Source organism: Otolemur garnettii, unplaced genomic scaffold, assembly GCF_000181295.1.
Source record: "Otolemur garnettii isolate 467f Iridium unplaced genomic scaffold, OtoGar3 scaffold00004, whole genome shotgun sequence".
NCBI classification, from domain to species: Eukaryota; Metazoa; Chordata; class Mammalia; order Primates; family Galagidae; genus Otolemur; species Otolemur garnettii.
The window spans coordinates 16,298,604-16,313,251 of NW_003852399.1; the positions used below are offsets into that span (position 1 = coordinate 16,298,604).

General features: G+C 33.7%; 1 protein-coding gene and 1 non-coding gene across 3 annotated transcripts in view; one reads left to right on the plus strand and one right to left on the minus strand.

Moving 5' to 3' along the window:
• Positions 1-14,648, plus strand: part of CSMD3 (CUB and Sushi multiple domains 3) — a 1,080,374-nt gene that overhangs the window by 1,018,728 nt on the left and 46,998 nt on the right. For both annotated transcript variants that reach the window (XM_003782396.2, XM_003782397.2), the window contains 5 exons: positions 174-347; positions 1,173-1,358; positions 3,333-3,506; positions 6,023-6,205; positions 12,186-12,362. In XM_003782396.2, coding sequence (XP_003782444.1) covers positions 174-347; positions 1,173-1,358; positions 3,333-3,506; positions 6,023-6,205; positions 12,186-12,362 — 894 coding nt within the window. The remainder of the gene's footprint in view (positions 1-173; positions 348-1,172; positions 1,359-3,332; positions 3,507-6,022; positions 6,206-12,185; positions 12,363-14,648) is intronic.
• Positions 10,669-10,775, minus strand: LOC111728153. Its single transcript, XR_002775538.1, has one exon. It is a non-coding gene; the product is annotated as a U6 spliceosomal RNA (small nuclear RNA).

Here is a 14,648-nt window from a genome sequence, read left to right on the forward strand (position 1 = left end):
GACTTAAAAGACTCTATTGACACTCTGCTTTGTCTCTTTGCATTAGTTAAGGTCCTTACAACATATTGTCATGTAAAAGTGATTTCTATTCTTAAAATGATTATGACTGCCATGTAATAACTGATAACTAAATATTCTTGTTTTGTTCTACCATTCCCCAACCATAACATTAGCTGTTAGTTGTGGTCACCCTGGTAGTCCAATTTATGGAAGAACAAGTGGAAATGGATTCAATTTTAATGACGTTGTGACATTCTCTTGCAATATTGGATATCTCATGCAAGGGCCCACAAAGGCACAATGCCAGGCCAACAGACAATGGAGCCATCCTCCACCTGTGTGCAAAGGTAAAAGTCTAACTATCTTCCAGTTTAAGTCATGGTAATAACGTGTGGGTGTAAATATAGAAGATACAATTGAGTCAGCTTGGGAAGAATAGTAGTGTCGGGTTCCAGCCACAAAAGTTTTCAGATAATGAAACAAAAAAGCTTGATCATCTCATCAACAAGGCTTTCCTTTTTCTAAATTTTTAATTTGTATTTTTAAAGTTACACATGGCTACCTTGATCATCTCTACCTATTTTGTGACTGCACATAAAGTCATTCAGGTTAGTTTTACTTGCAGTTTCTTTCATAATAAACAAAATTTACTTTTGGCATTGATTTTCTTCATATTTCTGTAAAAACTATGTTTAGGGCCCCCAGATTATCATCATATATGAACTGAGGCTTTATTATTGTTTTTGTTATAGAAACAGAGGAAGGAGAATTCTTTGTATTTTCCCATGTTGCAAAGAAGTATAATATACTTCATATGGCCTGATAAAATTCAACTAAATTATTTTTCCACTTTTTTTTTCCTCCTGGTTCAAAGACAGTGTACTAAGTAACATTCTTTAAATCTGTTCTCAGCATAATACTTGTGGAAGTTGCTACTGTTCTAAAATTGCCAAAATATCTCCCTTTTTACATATTTTCAACCACACAGACTTCAGTTCAAGTTCTAGACCATCCATTGATTAATTTTACTCCTGTAATCTTTGGTTCATTTGACTAAATTTTCTTTGAAAATAAGTTTCTAAATTTCTAATACAAATCTATGTAGGTATATATGAACAAATACATCTCTATATTATTCTGAATGTATCTTTCGAAATTTGTCACCTGTTTAGTGGTCAACTGTTCTGATCCTGGAATTCCTGCCAATTCTAAAAGAGAAAGTAAAATTGAACATGGAAATTTCACCTACGGCACTGTGGTGTTCTATGACTGCAATCCTGGATACTTTTTATTTGGCTCTTCAGTTTTGATATGTCAGCCAAATGGACAGTGGGACAAACCTTTACCTGAATGTATCAGTAAGTAGATAATGTGAATTGTTTCTTGAGAAAATGCCATGTCAGCAAAATGGTTGTTTCCTGACTTTGTAAAAATAACATGCAGATACATATCAAAATACCTGAACTTACCAATATTCTTCCAATTCAATGCTAATACCATTTTTCTTAATTTTAGCATAATAAATATATACCTATTTTTCTTTTATCTTGCACTTTGATGGAGAGGGTTGAATATGAAAAGCAGGTATTTCCATGATAGTATTTATCCCACAAAGGGCAACCATATTTTTATTTTGTACTAATATTTCATATTTCATTTGAAGCAAAATTATCCTTCAATGATCAGCATGGATTCAGAATACCTAGGCATTTAAATAAAAGTGTTAATTAAAACATATTATTTAAATATCTATCATATACAGACATATGAATATATGTAACAATCATTCGTGCACATAATCTTTCATGTAACTTTCCTAATTCATGCATAAATCTTTCATTTAATGAGTTTATTTAGTTATTTGTTGTGTTAGGAATTGTAGATTGTACCTAAATCTCACTACACATGTTGATTATAAACACTGCACTATTATAAGCATGTGTAGTGTTATAAAAATAAATTATAGTGCAGTGCTTATAATCAACATGTGTAGTAAGAAAAATGACCAACAGAAATGCAGCTTTTTGTGAAGACAGAGAAGTGAACACAAATTCTAGAAATTCAGTCAATTGATCGGTCTCCGCTTGAACTAGATCTCAAAGAGTTCTTGGACAGAACAGGGAAGAAGAGAAGTTTGTAGAATGAAGGAGGAGTATGTCAGGAAATCACTGATTATCGACAAGCAACTTTTGGTTATACTAAATTGGTGACTACAAAATTAATTTATGATCAGGTTCCATGTAGGGGTATTGCCATTATGTTCATGAGGTGGGCTTTTATGAAAACCTTATGATAACATTCACATGCTAATAAAGAAGCAAAAGGTTTTGCTGTGTCCATAAAATTTTAATTGATATGCACGTAATTTGGTAAATTGGCCTGCTGATTAAAATGTATTTGATGTCTTTTGTAGACTGACTTGTGCTATTGTTTGGATAATTCATTTACTTGGCCTCATGTAGCTATAACATGAATTAAAAATCTTTTTATATAACATGTAAGCTTGAAATTCTAAAGATGTCGTTAGCACCCATACATCGGTGGCCTATTCATTTCTCATAGCATTTTCTGGTAGTGTGCCAAGTACTCAATAGTTTGATTAAGTTTGCCTTCGCGTATGCTGTTTGATACCTTAGAGATATTTAGCACTCAGTATTTTTTTGAGTATAACTAACAGGGAGTAGACATTAAATTACCAAACTACCTCGAGTTCCTAAAGAATACTCAGTAATGTGTTGACTTCTGCTATGCCCTGCAGTGTTTTGGTTGTCAAGTCACTGAGTATTTTGTTTGTTCATCATAATTTACTCACTAAATATTGGGATTGGAATGATTCTAGGCTATAAATTAGATTGTAAATCACAGACCCATCACCATTCCATCCCCTGTACCCTCAAATTTTCCCCCTTTACTTTCTGTGTGGCTTCACTTTGACTCTACGGGGCATCCTAGATCCTTACTCAGTCCATCCACGTTACTCCTGTCCCTGACTTGTACATCTTTGTCCGTGAATATACACACATCACACCCAGGTGCGTGTGCCTAAGCACACATGACCCACCCGTACGTACAGCTTTGTCAGAACCGCTCAGTCACTTTTATGCTTACTCAGCTCACGATGCTCCTGTTGAACTCTCCCCCACAATGAGTAGCTGAACAGAAATAGCTTCTGTAACTCCAAAAGCAGGTTTCACATAGATACTATTTACTTTCCGGAGGTTTGAGAGGTTTGTGTTGAAAATTTGCTCATGGTTTATTTTAAAAACAAGTTGGTACAGTGTATTTGATAGGAGATATAAAAAAATTTTATATTCAATAATTATGTATTGTAGTGATTGACTGCGGACACCCTGGAGTTCCTCCTAATGCTGTCCTGTCTGGCGAGAAGTATACTTTCGGGTCTACTGTTCACTATTCCTGCACAGGAAAACGTTCCCTTCTAGGACAGTCATCCAGGATTTGCCAATTAAATGGCCATTGGAGTGGATCGCAGCCTCATTGTTCAGGTACCACATGGAAAATTGAACAATGCATTGGATGTTTCATAGTATTATTATTAATTTTGGAATCTATACACAAAACAATCTAACAGTATAAAATAACACATTTCTCTTTTTAAACTCTCATAAGAAAACCTGAAACATTTTTGATCCATTGTTGGAATATTTCTGAGGTAACACAAATTTAAGGTGCCTATTAACATTGTTCTTATAGGTGGCAAATTACAGACAGATGTTTCAGACTCCATTGTCTGTAATGAATACGTGATTTACAGCTCAGCACCTGTAGCACAGTGGTTACGGCACCAGCTACATACACCGTGGGTGGCGGGATCAAACCTGGCCTGGGCCAGCTAAAAGAACAGTAACAACTACAGCAAAAAATAGCCGGGCATTGTAGTGGGCACCTGTAGTCCCAGCTACTCTGGAGGCTAAGGCAAGAGAATCACGTATGCCCAAGAGTTTGAGGTTGCTGTGAGCTGTGACACTACAGCACTCTACCGAGGGTGACAAAGTGAGACTCTACTAAAAAAAAATGAAAAATAAATAAAGAGTACGTGATTTAGGATACTATACTGTACGAATTGCTTTTCTTCATTAAAATGAGGACATTGCTCAAGCTAAAGCATCAGTGATTTTTCTGTCAGAGTTTAGTTTCTTTCCATCTTTTAAGCAATTGATTATTTAGCTGCATAGTTTTAAAATAAAGTCTGAAATGTTTTAAAGTGAACTAACCTTGACAAGTTTTATGAAAGATATTTATTGAAACTAATGATCTTTATTATTAATATAGAACATAAAACTCCTGAGTTTTTGCAACCCCAATAGCGTGATCCTTGAAAATATGAATATTAAGGATATTTTAATTAATAATTTGTCCATAGAGTATTTGATAAATATTTTCTGAATTGTTTCAGCTACAGCTTTTCTTCAAAAAATATCATTTAATTGTGAGATCTAGGTGATACTATTTATTTTTAGCCATAAACCAGATATTGGACTTATTTTTCTGCCTCTTCTTCTCCATTCATGTATTATACATTATCTTTATATTATTTTATATCTATGGAGATCATGCTGATCATTTATTAGAGATTATTTTTCATTGTTTTCACTTTAGAGGTGAAAGCTGTGAAATAATTACTTACTCTCCTAAGGCGCCAGCCACATACACCTAAGGTGGCGGGTTCGAATCCCCAGCCCGGGCCACCAAACAACAATGATGGCTGCAACCAAAAAATGGCCAGGCGTTGTGGCGGGCGCCTGTAGTCCCAGCTACTTGGGAGGCTGAGGCAGGAGACTCGCTTGAGCCCAGGAGTTGGAGGTTGCTGTGAGCGTGATGCCATGGCACTCTACCCAGAGGGATAATAGCTTGAGGCTCCGTCTCAAAAAAAAAAAAATTACTTACTCTCTAAATCTTGTAACCAATACTTTCTATGAATTGCCTGGGGCTTGAAACTTAATCTAGAAATTTTAAAAATTATCATTTTTAAATGTAACCATAACTGATTTTAATAAAAATTAGTCTTTTATGAAATTAATTCATAGTAAATTAATTCCTAGAGAACTTACTATTCATATAAACAAATAAACACATCCCCACAGTGTATTAGAAACTGCTACTGGATTTCAATAAATAAAAAATGACATAGATATTCAAAAGTGAAATACTGATTTTAAATTTTTGTATGATTATTAATATTACATCATATGTAACCAAGGTGATCTAAGCAAGGATTCCAAATAAACAGGGCATGTCACAAAAGCATCCAGAAAGAGCAGCTTCAAATCTCTCTTCCTCTTTTTCTCAAATATACTAATATTATAGCAAGTTCAATTAGAATTATTTAAGAAGTAGTAAAGAGACAGAGTAAAGATTGAGTAAATATTTAGCATTAAAATCAAAAGATGACCACCTAGTCATCAACAAATTTCTTATTAGGAGCTTAAGTCACAATTTGTAAATTATAATTGTTTGTAATTTATTTTTGTTTTAATAAATGAGAAATATATAATTCATTTATCTTTGGTCTCTCTCTCAATTGGAGAGAATTAGGGAAGAATTTTAGATTATAGGAGAAACTTCATGTCCTAGCACACCACAGTTTTACATTAACAACAACGACAAAAGATCATCAGTAATAGGAAATTGAAAGAAGGAAGAATGCAAATTATTGAATTCAGTATTTAATTTTAGTTTTTAAGTCAATTGTCATAGTTATAAATTCTCCATTAGTTTGTCATTAACTAAATCTTATTGAAATGTCTATAGCTATGTAGCGTCTTCAAAGATCACTGATGTGGAAAATAATGGCATACTTTGCAACCATTTTCTTTCTTTTTCATTTATACTTTCCCCCCCTTATAAATGGAATCAGCTGAGAAATAAGAATTACATTTACTTAATTGAATTATATTAAAACACAGAATGCACAGAAACAAATGCCTGCCAAATGGTGGTTGAAATCATTCTCAGTAAATGCTTGTTGAGATAAATTAACTAGGACTGTATTGCTTTGCAGGTGATGCCACAGGTACATGTGGGGATCCAGGTACGCCTGGCCATGGGTCTAGACAGGAAAGTGATTTCAGAACTAAAAGTACTGTACGTTTTGCTTGTGATACTGGCTATATTCTTCATGGCTCAGAAGAAAGAACATGTTTAGCAAATGGCAGTTGGACTGGAAGACAACCAGAATGCAAAGGTAATCTCAAGCAGAAACTAAGGAAATTACTCTTACCGGCTCCCCCTGCCCACAAATACAAAATAAAAGTAGCTGTGTTCCAGTTACAGTGACGCCTAGGGACAACTACGGTAATAATTGCTAAAACACAAAATCTCTTGGTCATTTACATACATTGTTCAGAACACAGAGATATTTAAATTGAAAAGGTAAAAAAAAAAAGTTAAAAATATTTATGTATTCCCTTTACAGTGGTACCCCCTTATCCATGCGGGAGGGGTTCCAAGACCCTGAGGGGGTTTCTGAAACTGCAGATAGTTCTGAACCCTATTTTTCTATACATACACACCTATGATAAAATCTAAATTATAAATTAGGCACAGTAAAATCCAACAATTGTGACAAAATAGAGCAATTATAACAATATATGGTAAGGAAAGTTATTTGAGTGTGGTCTCTCTCTCTCAAAATACCTTGTTGACTCTAGTCATTCTTCTTGTGATCTGTCCATCTGTTAGCCCAGATAGTATATATGGATGGAGTGGATACCCAGGACAAAGGGATGATTTACCTTCTGGGTGGGATGGAACAAGATTTTATTATGCTACCTAGAACTTAAAACTTAATGAATTCTTTATTTATAATATTTTCCATTACATAGTTTTCAGACCATGGTTGACTGCAGGTAACAGAAATTGTGGAAAGCAAAACTACAGAGAAGGGAAGACTAGTTTAACTGTAATGTAGATAGCAGAGAAAAATTAGATTGTTCTGACATAAACATTACCTCAAGATCTCTTTTGGCTTCCAGATGCATAAAAATGGAAAAATATAAAAAAAAAGCCTAAGTATGACTAAGATTTTTGTTTGTAGAATACAGTTGCTAGTTACAAAAATTCATAAAATTTGGCATGTTGGGGTAAAATTATTTGTTCAACTCAGAGATGCAGGATTCATAATTAAATCTGAAAAGAGTGTCTCGAAAATAAAATGTTGCTGAAAAATTACTGTTGTGATTTAAGTTGTACCTTGTGTGATGATTTTATTCCAAAAAACTAATGTGTAATGTACTTACAAAATTGACTTGATGTTGTATTAAAGATACTGGTTTTATATAGAGGAAATAATTACCAATGTAACCTTTTACGAGTTTTTTTATTGACTATCCTATAGAACTGTTTTGATTGTGTTTAAAATCAGTATTCATGTTCTAGGAAAGATACTATTTACCTGTTTAACTTGACCAGTTTTAATAATCTTAAGAGACAGTTTAAGTGTATGTAGGGAAAGGACTTGGAGAACAAAGTTGTTGATCAAAATACAACAAGGAAGACTAAAACACTTCCTTTATTTCTCCACTGTTTTCCAAAAGCCAGGTTTCCTTAATAACGTCACAGGCACGTGTTCTGTGCAGCTTCATTCCCTCAGCAGCACTTGGGTGGTGTCTCAAGTTCACTGTCCTCTGCTCAGTTGACCTGCCAGATATTTGATAGATGAAATGCAGAATGATGCTGACGTTGTTTTAAGAACGTGCATGTTAAGGATAATAGAGGAACTATGAGTCGTAGCAGATGTAGTATAATTAATATTTTTCTCATAAATTAGGTCACATACATCACTAGGAAAACATTTTACTAAGTGAAAGGACAAAGGATGTAAACAGAAATTACAGAAAAGCAAAAAAGAAAATGCAAGATATAAAAAAGCACAACAAAACTACTAATTAGAAAATAATGATTACACATCAAGGCATAATTTTTCACCTATTTTTAAAATAGTAGTAAGAAATTCTGGTGTGTGTGCAGCAAAATTAGGACATTATAAGATATCAAGATGATTTTGATGGTGATGTTTGAGAGGAATTTGAGAAAAATGCACAAATATTCTTGGGTATATCTAGAAGTCCAATTTATTACTTCACTTTCAAGAAATTTTTTAAAGAAAATAAGCATAATTAAGGCAAACATAATCAAGAAAATGCATTTTTATTTCTAATTATTTATAACTACCAATATTTTATAACATTATTACATAAAAAGTATCATAAGCAATTGCATGTTTACATAATTTAAAGTGTACAGTGAATGAGAAATTGCACATCATATAAAATTTAGTTAAGCATAAGATGTAAAATTACATACTTTATTAGAATCATGGGAAATTATATTCATTTGAAAGAAAGTATAGAAGAAAGTATGCAAACAAGGATAGCACACCAGTTATGAAATTAGTGGTAAATTTTATTCTCTCTATTCCAAATATTTTATCCTGTTATTTTAATCATTCACAATAAGGTACAAAAGCTTTCCCAGAATGTGAAGCAGAAAGTGTGTGTAAGAATAAAAATACAAAATAACATGTTAAATTGACTTAATTTAAATCATAAATATGGAAGTATAAATTTAAAGAATATATTATTTTTACCAAACTGCCTCATTTTTTTTAAATGATGGCAAATGGTCTTGTAAGGATGTGTGAGAGCAAGCTAATTTTTACTCTATTGATACAAATGCACATAGTTATAATACACTATAATGGGTGTGGCTGTGGCAATATCCTTCAAACAATTTTAAAATATTTGCTTATTATTCTTAGATAACACTTGTACATATTAATGGGGTATGTGAGACATTTTGTTACATGTGGAATGTTAATGATCAAGTCAGGGTTTTGAGTTACCCATCACCACAAGTACTTTTCATTTCTTTAAGAATATTCCAAGTCATCAAATATGTCTTTTGAACTGTACAATACTTTGCTGTTAATTATAGTCATGCTACTTAAAAATGATTCAGAAATTCCTCTTTAAGATATTTATATTAAAAAATGGGAACCAATGAAAGTAATTGTGTACATACGTTGGAGTGTTTTATAACCAATATTGATACCACAGTAAAACTAAACCAGATTTACTGTTTATCAATAAAGGATTGGTTAGTAAATATGAATTTTAACCACCATAGTAGAAAACCATCCAGTTACTAGTCTTCATTATAGAACCATGCCCTAATAGTCATGCTAAAAGAGAGAGTTAGAATTAGCAGGCATAATATGGTTCTATTTTTTTTTACTATTTTTCTATTGTATACTCTATGCCTAGTACAATGCCTGAAATAAATGTTGAAATGATTAATTTCATTAATTTTGTATATATGCATATATAAATATTTTATCAAATGTTATGTCTTAGTGGTGGATTTAAAAGTAATATTTGTCTTTTATATTTTATTTTTTATCATTTTAGAAATGGCTATTACTTTGATAAAAAATAGTGTCGTGATTTTTTAAATAATTATCTCTAGAAACAAAAGAAATGTAAATATATAAAATACACCTCATGTAAAGCATTGAATTAACAAAAATGTTTTATGTTTAAATTTACATACCAGCCCGAATATGATCCAATGTTTTTATTATATGCCATCAGAATGATATCCAGGAACTTGTATTGCCTTAACACTGCCTAGCTCTGTGACATAGAGCAAGTTACTTAATCTCTTTGAGCCTCAGTTTTCTTTTTCTTTTTTTTTTTTTTTTGGTTTTTGGTTTTTGGGGGGTTTTTTGTTTTTTTTTTTTTAACCAGGGCTGGGTTTTGAACCCACCACCTCCGGCATATGGGGCTGGCACCCTACTCCTTTGAGCCACAGGCGCCGCCCAGAGCCTCAGTTTTCTAACAAGAAATGGTAGTGTTATTAATACTAATTCATGGCATTACTGTGAGGATTAAATAATACTGAGACAGTTCTGGCTGTCTCACAGTAAGTGCTCAATGAGTGACAACTACCATTTTTGCTAAAGTAGGTGAGTTGACTGCCAGAAGATGACTGGCAAAAGGAGATGGCTTTGTCAGCTAGTACTAAACGTCAATGCAGATGTATTCCCAGGCAAATAATAAATCTCTTTTTTTGCAAATGATATTACAGAGGTAAAGTAATTGCTCCTTTTCTTCATTGTGTCCACCAAGCTTTCGGTCTTCACTCATGAGAGATGACTCACTTCATTTTCTTAGTTTAAGTTAATTTTATTTGTGTTTGGTTCAAATAAAGTTATTCTAGATAAGAAAAGTCTTGTGCATTAGGTGTGGAGGAATAAAAGAAAAGAGTCAAGATTAAGGGGCACTAAAGATATACATTATATAATAAATGAATAAATAAAATTTGTCAAAATGAATACAAGAAAATAGTTCACACCTGAACTATTCTGATGAAAGATGTTCATGATTTTTATTATAAAGAAATATGACTGAGCTTGGGTCCCTATTTCAAAATTCAAATTATATTTTAAAACACAAATGGCACTTTCCAAAATCCATTGGGTCCAAGCTCTGGGTTATGATACATAACATAAATATGACCCATGTTTTATTTTAAGCAGGCACTAATTCATGTAGATGAGAATGATTGTGTTTGACAACAGGTAAAAGGTCTGCTATATCATATCATAGGTTCTGCTGAAAATATTATCTAGAGTTTTTTTTTTTTAACAAAAATATGGAACGTGTCACGAATTTGCGTGTCATCCTTGCACAGGGGCCATACTAATCTTCTCTGTATTGTTCCAGTTTTAGTATATGTGCTGCCAAAGTGAGCACTAGAGTATAACTATAAAAATCAGTAATATTATCTACTTATACCGAAACATATAGCGCCACTATAATGACAGGGAGAATGAAACATACAAGACGCAGCCAGGGAAGTACGTGGCACTCTCTGAAATTATAATTATACTTCAAGTAGAGGCTTCTCCAAGTTGTTGGTGATTGTTACTTAGATAAAATAGTTACACAATATATATAATATTATAGCTAATCATAAAAGTCATTTGTTTCAGAACGCACCATGTAAGCCAAATTAGCAGCAGCTTTCTATTGAAAGTGTCAGCACACTCCCAGGAAAGACAGCAGGCAGGATCCCCTGATAAGTGGTTTTAGACCTTTCCTTGCTTTACTAATTGAGAAGAGGAATATTCAAGGCCAACGGGTTGGCTTTTACTAAGAATTTTTGCAATAATTCCTAGAATTGGGTTCTCCCTCATTATCATACTCTATATGGTTGTCTTGGTGATTTTAAGAGCAGAGAAATGACATGTGTTCATGTGAGGTAACAGAGATAGCCAGCGTTCATGTGAGGTAACAGAGATAGCTGACTAGCCAGTGGAAGCTGGTCCTTGCCTTTGGTTCCGCCCCTTTGTTTAAGGTTGTTTACTGTTAAGCCCTTGCATAGGGTCTCAGCTTTGTCTGCTAGCCTCCACCTCTAACAATATTACAACAAAATTCGGTATTACATTTCATACAGGATTGCTTTTAAGACATAAACAATTAACTCTGGAATCAATAGAAAACGGTTAAACGTGATATATAATATTATATTTAATCATAAGTCATTTGTTTTTGTGATACCTGTTTAGTATATACCAAAACCTTAATAAAAACCATCACTAGAATTTTGTTACTTTGTACACATTTTATTTTTGATAATCCTTGGTTTAGAAATAAACTTTGAGGGAAATCAGTTCCACATATAGGTGTGCATAAATAAAAATATGCATGAATGCTCATAAAATTTAGAGTATATATTTGTCCTCTCAGAAATATAAGTAACATAAATCTCAATTATATCATATTATTGTTACATATCTTCCAGTTTTAAATAAGTTTCTACTTAGCCAGAGATTTTTATAATCCTTCTATGAAAGATTTTGTGATACCAGAAGGCAACACAGTACTCTTTGAGTAATGACTTTACTTTGTAAAGTTTTTACTGAATCTACTAACAAAAGTCATATAAAATCTGTAATATGATTTGCATTCCAGTAATTCAGTTTAATAAAATCAATATGAATCCCTTTTGAATTTTAATTCCTTAAAGGGTCCACTGTTTATTTTAGAAGTTTTTATTGCTTCTTTGAATAATTGGAAAGAATCATTTAGTTAGTAACTTTTGGGGAATGGTTTTCTAATCGTGTAATTTTTATATATACTCTTAAACATTTTGCTTTGCAGCTGTACAGTGTGGTAACCCAGGCACAACAGCCAATGGGAAAGTCTTTCGAATCGACGGCATAACGTTTGCTAGTTCTGTCATCTATTCCTGCATGGAGGGATATATCCTCTCTGGACCTTCAGTGAGACAGTGCACAGCCAATGGAACATGGTCTGGAACTGTGCCTAACTGTACGAGTAAGTCTTAATGTTTAAAAATCATTAGTTACATGAAAGTATTTGTTAAGTATGTAAGTATGTGTACGGGGGGGTATTTGGTAATTCATAAAACCATGTAAGGTTTAAAATATTTATATTGCCTTTCAGATTAAAGGACGGTAGTAGTTTTAAAGGATGTTAGTAGTTGTTACAATTAGAGGATACCCCAGTGACTTTAAGAATCAGTTAGCTTGTCAAGAACCTTCATGAGCTAGCAGAGGAAAGAGGGACCAAAGAAAATCAGTCCTATTTTGTTAAGATGACTTACAAACATTAGGATGACTTACAACTGTGATCAATATTTAAAATACAAAGGTTTTATTTTGTCAGTCTAATAAAATCAATAACCAAATTGATTTTTTAAAAGACATACTGATTATTATGGTTTCTTGCACTATTCTAGAAAGCTCTGATCGCTGGTTTGTTCTTTTGATATGTGAAAAATGTATGGCATCTTAGGGATTCTGCCTTATAGTAAAACTGCCCACTTGAAATTTTTGAAAGATATATTTAAAATATTTTTAATTATATAAATTAATGCCTCTAGGTAGAATAAAATTTAACCAGTAATATAAAAATTGGACAATTGTTGTTGCCTACGTGTATTAAGAACTGCTTGGGTCAGTGTGTATCGATTGTAAAAAACTTACCAGTGAAGTGTGTTAAGTTGATAGCAGGGGATGTTTGCCTTCCTGGGCGTGGAGAGCACAAGGAAATTCTCTGCACTTTCTGCCTAAGTTTTCTGTGAACCTAAGATGTCCTAGAAAGTAAATCGATTTTAAAAACAAAGAAAAAGAACTGCCACGGCATGATGTACAACAAATTATAATTTTTAAAAAATATCCAAGCATTGTTTAGACTGTGTGCAGAGACTAAGGAGTCATGAGATGGGGGTGCTGAGCCGCAATAGGAAAGGAGATGGAGGGTATTAGGGGGAGTGTCTTTTAATTGCAACTCCAACTGAGTATAGATGCTTCTGCTGTGGGGGGCGGGTCTCATAAACATGGGCCAATTTGTGAACAACAACATAAAAAGCTGAAGTAAAATTTTATAAATGAGAAGTAGGTTGCTTCCAGGACTCAGAAAAGCACCGGCCGCCTTTCCGTGTTGTGGTGCTGAAAAGTTCAATAGTTGTCCCTCAATAGTGTCAGCCACGGAATGCCACTTGACTGACCAAATGATTCTCAGAATTTTATCTGAGAGGGTATTCGTTGTACCATATGTGAAGCAGTGATCCATATAGCCACACATTTTTTGTTCTGTGCCTGAGCTCGTTTGTGTTTATGTTTCCTGAATGAATGGTTCTAATGAATGTACTCAGAAGAGGGCAGTATGAAAATGAGCTGTAGTTACTGTCCTGCCTGCCGAGTTTGTGTGTGATGTCAGGGCTGCTAAGATTCCCCACGTGAAACTGACAGCAAACTATGACTGCAAGGCTGTTGAAATAAACATTGAATAGAACAAATTAGCCACATCTTTCAAATACTTTCCAGTTATTGATCAAGCCAGCAATTTCAGTGGTACTGAGTATGGGAGTCTGAATCAGGACAGCCATGACTTTTAGGGACGGATGATGTACATTTCAATGCCGTTCTTTTTCATCAGGGAAAAAGGCTAAAGGGAAAGTCAGTAGGAATTTTTTTTTTCTCTTTCAGTAGGTTTTATGTAATAGTTCTTCACTACTGTGGACCTTGTTTTAATCTATATTTGGATTATATTAACTATTATAATTAGGAGGGAAGGTCCCTGGGCTTCTGATTTATCAATCTGATTTTCAGTGCAAAATATTTAATTTTAATTTATGACAAATTGGTTCAGAGTGCCCATATGAGAAATTTTAGGCCAACTGGAGACTATGGCGAAGGGAATTTGGGCAAGGCAGGAGTCCAGTGTTTAAGGCAAGATCCACACGTTGGTCTTCTGTTTTGTGTTTGGTAACTCCCCTGAAGCACGGGATGTACCTTGTGGATATTCAATGGGCTCTCCAGGTACAACTGTAATTTGAGTCCCAGTATCTACTAAGACTGTGAAGATTTTTTAGGAGATGCATATCAGGAGATGTTACAGTTAATTTATAGCCTATGTTTTAAGGATATAAAAGTCAACTGGTGCTTTTTATCTTTCTGTTGAATAAATTACAGTAAAGAATCTCTGTAATTAGACCACCCAAGAGACTGTACAAACTGGTTAACATACAGAGGTGGTCCACATAAGGAACCAGGAGTCTGTACTGATACGTACATGTGGTGCAGGGCGGTCTGTGAA